At 37.7% G+C, this 9230-nt stretch overlaps 1 protein-coding gene across 15 annotated transcripts in view; it reads right to left on the bottom strand.

The window, feature by feature from the left end:
• Positions 1–5657: 5657 nt before the first annotated feature.
• The window catches only part of LOC123871224, a 69411-nt gene continuing 65838 nt past the window's right edge, over positions 5658–9230 (bottom strand). For all 15 annotated transcript variants that reach the window (XM_045914880.1, XM_045914893.1, XM_045914889.1 and 12 more), the window contains 3 exons: positions 7755–7918; positions 7024–7102; positions 5658–6567 (listed from right to left, as the gene is read on the bottom strand). In XM_045914880.1, the coding sequence (XP_045770836.1) occupies positions 5699–6567; positions 7024–7102; positions 7755–7918 (1112 nt within the window). In that variant the 3' untranslated portion in view covers positions 5658–5698. The remainder of the gene's footprint in view (positions 6568–7023; positions 7103–7754; positions 7919–9230) is intronic.

The following is a 9230-nucleotide window of genomic DNA, read 5'->3' as shown; positions in this document are numbered from 1 at the left end:
TAGGCATATAGGTCTACCTAATGAGATTATAAAACAACCTAATTAGGTAGCACAAAACGCTTAGGTGGATACCTAAGTACTTCCATATTTCTAGGTAGATAGACCTAAATGTAGAAGTGGTGGATTAAGGATGAGGTCGTTTTGACCTCCGAAGTCCAAATCAGGCTGAAATTGTTTCAGTAAGTAGGTACTAAATAGGTAAGAGCCAGTTTATGGGTAGTTTACTGCCCCGAACATTTCTGTTTTAAAGAAAAAAAGCTCGCTCGCTCCGCTTGCGCTTAGGTAGAGGACGCTGTATGGGAGCAGGTAGTGTGTTCAGCCGTAAAAATAAGATCTTTCTCCAGACTCCGATGACCCAGCAGGACCAATTACGGATCTAAGTATAATATTGGAACTTGGGCACATAATTATTAATAGAGTTTCGTGGAGTACCTATATCTTTGTTTGTTCGTATAATTTATAATATTAGGGAGTACCTAATGGATTAAATAAAAAAATCGGTCAAGTGCGAGTCGGACTCACACACGAAGGGTTCCGTAGCCTCGTATAAGAAATAGCTCTTTAAAAAAAAATCTTGGCTGCCATTTAGAAATGTTTATTATTTATTGTGATAGCGGCAATAGATACACATTCTGTGAAAATTTCAGCTCTCTACCAATAACGGTTCACGAGATACAGCCCGCTGACAGACAGACGGACGGACGGACAGCGGAGTCTTAGTAATAGGGTCCCGTTGGCATCCTTCGGGTACGAAACCCTTATCTTTTGTTATTCGGTTAAAAAGACAAGGTTCATGATTCCAAGTAACTAAGTAACATTATAGTCGCATGACATAAGTACTTATAAACACAGTAGCATTTATATAGCAGCGACGGAAAATTGTTTGAATACCTAATGTTAGTTTACTTTGTCATGGAATTGGAAAACGACAATAAAAAACCGGCCAATTGCGAGTCAGACTCGCGCACCGAGGGTTCCGTACTCGAGTATTTTTCCGACATTTTGCACGATAAATCAAAAACTATTATGCTTAAAAAAATACATAAAAATCTGTTTTAGAATGTATAAGTAAAGCCCTTGCATAATGGGTATCATTGGTATAGTTATCTTACTTTGAGAATTAAAACACGTTTTAATTTTTTTTTTTCTGTGATGTAACCACAAATTCACGGTTTTCAGATTTATTATTTATTATTTATTTATAAGACCTACCTACCTGCGAAATTTCATGAGTCTAGATCAACGGGAAGAACTCTATAGGTTTCTTGACAGACAGACAGACAACAAAGTGATCCTATAAGGGTTCCGTTTTTCCTCTTGACGTACGGAACCCTAAAAAACGGTCAAACGTGAGTCGAACTCGCACAAAATTCAAAATATTTTTATTCAATTAGACTTTTATAAGTACTTTTGAATCGTCAAGAGCATTTACCACTGGTTCAAAATGCTTTTTCTACCGAGAAGAACCAACAAGAAACTTGGCGGTTGATCTTTTCAAAGGGTACACGAAGGGTTCCGTGCCAGCGTACAAGAAACACAACTCTCTACCTATTACAGTTTACGAGATACAGCCCGCTGACAGGCTGACAGACGAACGGATAGATAGAGGGACAGCGGAGGCTTCGTACTCGTAATTGGGTCCTGTTGGCACCCGAAGGGTACGGAACCCTAAAAATGTATTGGCTGCGTGTCTTGGCGTGTTTTGTGCGCCAGGCACTGGTTCTTCTAGATTATTACAGAGTACTACAGTTACCTTCAGTACAGTTACACGATAGTTAGAAAAGTTCTAACTAAGCGTCGAGGCTTCGACGTCACTGGCAGGCGTCAAATGTTACTACATTTGACGTAAGTAGTAGCCTTATGGTAGTCCTGTTTTTTACGTCACCGTAGCATAATATTATCACACTACAATAATAATTAAAAAGGCGAAAGTTTGTGTGTATGTATGTTTGTATGTTTGTTGCTACTTCACACAAAAACTACTTGATGGATTTGGCTGAAATTTGGAATGGAGATAGACAATATCCTGGATTACTACTAAGTACATGGGCTACTTTTTATCCCGGAAAATTAAAGAATCAAGCTAGTTCGACATAAATCTTCGATTCAGTATCAAACCCAGAGTTCCCTCGCTCTCTAGTTCGCTCTGGCCATGTTATCAGACGTTGCAGCTTTCCTCAGAATGTTTTCCTTCCCGTTAATAACTACTCGTAGCTATGGTCGAAGTAAACCAGAGTAGACCTAAGACAATTTAGAAATTATAAATTTCCAAATTGCCCTTGCCATGAACCGAACCCGGCATCTCCCACTGGCATTACCACTGATCCAGGGAGGTCAAAGTCAAAGTCAAAGTTCAAATTGGGTTCACTATTGTACACTTTCTGATTGTCAAATAATGATGTAGTGGTGATAATCTATACTATCTATACTACTAATAAATAAAATTATATATTAAGGTCATATGGTTATTTGAACGATACTATAACTGAATCACACGTTTTTAAAATTTTTGTCTGTCTGTCTGTCTGTTTGAAAAGGCTAATCTTGGGAACGGCTGAACCGATTTTGACGGGATTTTCACAGACAAGTAGAGAATTGACCAGGGAGTAACATAGGCTACTTTTTTAACCGACTTTCAAAAAAGGAGTTGTGTTTTTCTACCTATGTACACCGAAACCTCCGAGATTTCTGAACCGATTTGCGTCATTTCTTTTTTAATCGATAGAGGAACTTTGCGACATTGTTTCATAAAAAATTTGGAGTCCAACTCCTCAATCCTGATGCTGCAGGGGATCTGACCAATCCACGCGGGCGAAGCTGCGGGCATCAGCTAGTTAAAACTAAAACTACGAGCGTTCCAAACGCGCCCAAGTCTGAGAAGAGACCGCAACAAACTCAGCCGGGTATAAAACCATTTCTACTTATTAGAAAGTAAGTGGGATGGCAGTCATTCATTATAGTGTGATAACAATGTATAATACCTACTTAGTTAAACAATAGTTTCCTTTGACTTGACGGTTAAAGATTAACCTTATCACAGCAAACCAATAAACACAGTTTATTGGTTTGCTGTTATCTTCTCTGATAGCGTTAGCGGATGTCCTTGCATAGGTGCCTACTCTATATTACAAATTAAGTACAATATCAATAATTAATAATTATTTATTAAGTGCTTACCTTAATAATATTATTACAGTGTTGTAATTTTGCAATAATGGATTTATATTTCTAAAAAAACATTCAGGCGGAAATAGGATATACAATCGAAGATTATGTAAATGACAAAAAAACTTGGATTTGACTCGCTCCAGCAATACACGGGGCTGCAATTGCTTGTATAGTACAGTATGGCATATTATTGTAAATTGAATACTTGAAAAGAGCAACCGCCGAGTTTCTTGCTGGTTTTCTCGGTAAGAACGGCATTCCGAACCAGTGGTAGATTACTTTGACGATTCAAACGGACTTGTAAAAGTTTAATTGAATAAAAACGTTTTGAATTTTGATAGGTATTCTATCCGGGAAAGAAATTAGTATAGCGCTCTCTCTGTCACCGGTCACGTAATCCCATACAAATCGAAAGAGACAAAAATATCAGTGGGCGCTACCCATTTTGAGTCACCAATCAATCACAAACGAATCTATGTTTTCTAATTAAATTTTGAACATTTTTTGAAAACATTTTCGAATTGAATTCGAATGTTCTTTGAAAATGTTTATGATTGGACAGAGACAGCGGTATACTAACTTTTTTCTGCGTATAGCAAACTAACCTCACCAAACTGGACACAAATGTAGACCTTTGAACTTAGAGAACTCTAAAATCTAGTCTTTTTGCCTATTAGCTTTTGAGTTTCCATATTGGTGGGGATATAAGAGCACGCACACAATCACACATCCTTTTGGCTTTGCCGTACCTAGTAGGGTAAAAATAGGGGCAGGAGGCTTTAGGTACGTATTCTTCGAGGCGCGGAGACAAGGAGGAGAAAGACCTAAATACCAACGACGTTGGCTTTTCTTTTCCTGATCTGTGGTTGGCACACTATATGGACTTTTTTCTGTAGCAAAAATTTGCTAGTTAACTTTCTTTAGGCGTTTTTATAAATGTGGCGAGTGTGTAGGCTTTACAAAAAGTTCATAAGCTTTGTCACTCGTCTTCGTCCATGCCCTGACTGAAATCTGGGTCATATTATTTATTTTACCCCAACGAAGCCGAGACAGCTAGCAAGTACTGGGTAAGTAGTGGGTACCCTTTGGAAAATTAAAAAAGAATATGGATAAAGCTACGTCCTAATATACCTACAGCACATTATAAGGAGAGAAAAATACTCCAACGCCTTTGATCTTGTGCTAAGTAGCAACCACAGCGACTCAGCTATATAGGTCTACTTAGAATTACTAAGGTCTACTGTGGTCTACGCATTTAGTACTGAAACGCTAAATCGTTTTCTTTTGCTGGCTTAGTCCCTACTTAGATGATGGTCGCGTCTTCTGGATTGGATAGGATTTTTTTAAAAGTCCGTTGAAACTCTTTTACTTTCCGGGATAAACAGTACCTATACTATAAGGTCTATACCCTATGTCACTCTCTAGGCTATCTCCAGGTCTTTATTTGTGCAAAAAAATCAAATCAATCCGTGGTTGCTCCGATGCGGCGTGATGACAAACTAGCACACTTTCCCATTTATAACATACTTACTAGTAGGAAAAAGGAAATAAAACAATGAAATATATGTAAAGTACTTTTATTTAATCCTAATTTTAAAATTATAATATATCAATATATAGAATATTGACTAAATACTTACATAATCATGTATTTCAGTTTTTTATATAAAAATAAACTTACTTTTTAAAACTAAGACCAATTTTCATTAGATAGTCGACCAATTCGGTACATTTCTACAACCAATATGGTCAAAAATCTAATTGTTTATTTATAACGATTTAAAAATACAATTATAAATATCAATAACATAATATTATTATCAGTGTTCAGTACATATAGGTAGAATTTTTCTAAGAATGGCAGTTAGAATACATCGGACCAATTATTCCAAAAACATACATACAATAAAATTCTTTTTATATATAAAAACAACTTTGTATGACACAGTATATTATATCCTACCTATGTACAATTTATATAAATAAAAAAAGTGTCATTCGCCATTCGCAAAAAATAACGTGATTAAAAAATTTACGACTGTAAAAAAAATCAGTAAAAATAACCTGGTAACTTTTTAGGAACTGGCATAAAAAAATTTTGTACTGTCAATCGAACATTTTTTGAAATATTTTTACAGATATTAATTACGGTACAAAGACTAAAAGAAAACAATAGAAAGCAGAAAAAGCTAGTTTTACTCACGTCTGTTGCATAGCGCAAGTTTCAACGGAAGTAAAGTTTAAAGCTTTTTCGGATGACTTTTCAGCACCAAATTCTGATATCGCAATCATTTTGAATAGTTGACGCTGCCACTATTCGCTAATAATATTCGAGCAGGACACAGTTATAAAAATAGCAGAAGAAATACTAATAAATAATTAATAGAACAACAGTACAGCTGATCGTTATTGGTGGTTAGCTTTGTCAATAATTTGGTGCAATTGTTTTAATTTTATTGTCTCTTTCCTATTCGATTTCTTTTATTCTGTGTTATGGCACTAAAATTTAATGACCAATCCTTTTAACCAGTTACTTTTTACCTTCGAGGCACTTACATTTCGCGTTATGTGTGTGTAAACCAACGATGTCTGAAAAAGATTCGTTCAGCGATGTACCTGGTGGTACGTATTGTGGGTTGGTACCACTGCCGGAGGTTTCGTACCTAATAATCTGTGGTTTCGTCGTGTAGCTGTAGACTTCTGGTTTCGTCGTGTAGCTATAGATTTTTGGTTTCGTCGTGTAGCTATATACTTCTGGCTTCGTCGTATAAGTGACGTACTTTGGTTTGGTCGTGTAAGTGACGATCTCTGGCTTCGTCGTGTAAGTTACAATTTTTGGTTTGGTCGTGTACGTGAAGTATTCCGGTTTAGTCGTAAAGGTTACAATCTCGGGTTTGGTTGTGAATGTTACTATTTCGGGTTTCGTCGTGAAGTATTCGTATTTCGGTTCACTCTGGAATAACTTCTTCTCTGAGTAAGTTGCGCTGAAACCGTTCGTGATGGGCTTGAGTTCGCCAAAGTTGAAGGAACCGCTACCGCTTTGAGCACTGCTGGAAGATGAGACCTTCCCGAAGCCTTTGACGCTTGAGAATGCCTGTGATCCCTGAGATCCCTGACTGCCGAAACCAAATTGGTTCTTTCCTGCTTGGATGCCTTTAATAGCACCGCCAAGTGAGCCTGATGTAATTCTACCGGTTACTGAAGTAGATCCTGCACCTAGGTTGTTGAAACCGATTCCTTGACCTTGACCTCCCTTGATACCAGTGATTTTGGTTGTAGTGATTTTGGTAACGGTACTGTATTTACCGAATCGTACGCTCTCGATGAGACCGATGGCCCATCGATACCATTCAATGTCGAATTTGTAGAATGCGCCGATCTGGTTGCCGGGGGCACAGCCTGGAAGTATAATAAATAAAGATTAGATCTATATGTTGTTTCATTTCTATTACGATTGAGATCCTCTGAAGAAACTTTTACGTGAAGCCCCCCTATGTCTACAAGCTTGAAAAATTCGGGATTCAACAGAATTCAGGTTATTGACGCAATATCAGAAAAAGTTATAGGTTCAATAATTAATTATCTAAGGGTCAAAACCACACCCGTTGGTGCGAGCTTGTAGTAGGTATCCAGTCTTAGCGCAAACTCTTAAAGTAATTTTGCGACCTCTTTAGGGGGAATAGCTCCTCAAACACAAACTTTTAGGGGAATTTTAGAACTCCTCTAAAATTGTTCTAGTTATCAAAAAAATGTTTTATATTCTACAAAGAATTACGTTGCATACTTTTAATGGCTGTAGCTGTAGGTGATTTTAAGATTTTTGAGAGGTTGTTGGATATTTCTGAAGGTCCTTACCTGAGTCCCAAGAGTAAACTCCTCTCAGTACATATTGTCCGTTTCCAGTGCTGCAGGCGAGAGCGCTGCCGATGTCCACCTGTATAGAGATGACATGATTATTTTTTAATGTGATCAAAATCGCTTTATGGGTATGCAAGAGAAAGCCCTATTGATATAACATGAGAGAAGCGTGAGTTAATTTTTTCAAGGAGGATTGAAATAACGATTTTTGTCTTCACGTCTAAAAATTCAGCGCCTTGCATCAATTGCCCAAAATATTATGATGCTGGTCAAATCAAGAGTGAATAGGCATCTAGGCAAGCGCGCTCCATCTTAGGCTGCATCATCACTTGCTAGCAGGTCTGATAGCAGTCAAGCGCTAGTCTATAAATTAAAAAAAAAAGCCAGGCTTACGTTGAGCTGAATAACCTTTTTGGGTGAAATCAAAGACGGTCATCACACAGGTTTTGCCACCGTAAGGATCTGCATCCTTACGTAATCAAAATTCCATGGATGCACACCTAGCAATTTTTTCCTCGTTTCTAATTCGAACCGCAAGGATATGGAACGCCCTTTCGGCATCTCCACTTTTCAACTTTTCCTGTCCACTTTTATCATGAGTACATTCAAGTCAACAGTGGCATCTTCTAGGCAAGCGCGCTCCATCTTGGGCTGCATCATCATCTTCATTTGGTAGTCGTCAGGTTTGATGAGCGAGACGTTCTGGGGACATTGCTGTGATCACTTACCCTGCAGATGTTCTCCTGTGGATTGCTAGGTTCACCGCATACGCAGCTGTCCTGGTCGTACTGCTCCAGCAGGTGAGGGTAGTCGGACGTCAGCTTGGCTTGGCAGTCGTCAGGTCTGATGAGGGACACGTTCAGGCTGTGCATGATGCTGCCTTCGAGATGGGCTGGAACGAAAATAATAGCCAATATAAATAAATGGAAATTATATTGACGGGTTGGAAGTATATGAGTAAGTTATTAACCGACTTTCAAAACAGGAGGAGGTTCTCAATTCGTCGGAATCTTTTTTTTTATATGTTCCCCGATTACTCAAAGACCCCTGGACCGATTTGGAAATATTTTTTTTGTTTGAAAGGGTATACTGTACAGGTGGTCCCATATAAATTTGGTGAAGATCTGATGAATATCTTCGGAGATGGAGAACAGAAATCCTCAATGGATAAGAGCAAATTGCTCGCGATCAGTGTAATAGCTTAGTAAACAGTAGGGTTTTAACTGGGCATAGCCATATTATAGTACAGTGGGGCCACTAAAAAGTGTGAATTAAAAAATTTTCAAAAGAAAAATAAAACCGAATTCAAAAACCACAAACACTAAAAAGTACAAAATAATTTTTTTAATACAGTTGCTCAAAAAGTGGCGTATTGCAGGGACGTATAGCGTTCGGGATGTGGGCTATTACATACTCGTGCTTTTTCTTTACCTTTCCCGCACTCGTGCTTTTTCTTTCCCAACTGTCAAAATATTAAAAAGAAAAACCAACCATGAAGTTTTTACTAAAAAAATTCATAGAAGTTTTTATGATTCATGCAAATGCGTATTTCTAATAAGAAGCTACTAATTTGTTTCAATATCAGATTTAATGATTTGATTGAATGAGTTTGGTTAGGTTTCATCTCATTAAATTTCATTTTCATTTCATATCAATAAAAAACTTCTACTGAAGACTTGGCTGTATGGGCATAGTTCCCTTTGCCTACCAGAATGGGTGAAGAAAAATAAAACTGCTTATATTCTACGGTTGGCGCCATTTTTCAGAAATTTTCTTTGCGAGTTTAGTTGTTGGTTGCCTAAAATGAGTAATTTCGACCCTAGTTTTTTATATCTATTAACAATAAAGTTGTTTTAAATTAAATTAAATTAAGTTAGTTGAGTTTATTGTGTTTTTATTATTTTATTAAATTGCTTCATTTTTTCGCAACTGTATTAAAAATAGTCGTCCAGTACACGTGCGGAACCGTCATTGCAACTTGTTCCGACTGTCAACCCTCGCCTTCAGCTACGCCTCGGCTCGGGTAGACATTTGTCGGAACTCTTTGCAATGACAGCCTTTCCGCACTTGTAATGAAATATACTATTTTAATACAGTTGCTCAAAAAGTGGCGTATTGCAGGGACGTATAGCGTTCGGGATGTGGGCTATTACATACTCGTGCTTTTTCTTTACCTCTCCCGCACTCGTGCTTTTTCTTTCCCA

Source organism: Maniola jurtina, chromosome 13 (assembly GCF_905333055.1).
Source record: "Maniola jurtina chromosome 13, ilManJurt1.1, whole genome shotgun sequence".
Lineage (NCBI taxonomy): Eukaryota > Metazoa > Arthropoda > Insecta > Lepidoptera > Nymphalidae > Maniola > Maniola jurtina.
This window is presented reverse-complemented; position numbering and strand designations above follow the sequence as displayed.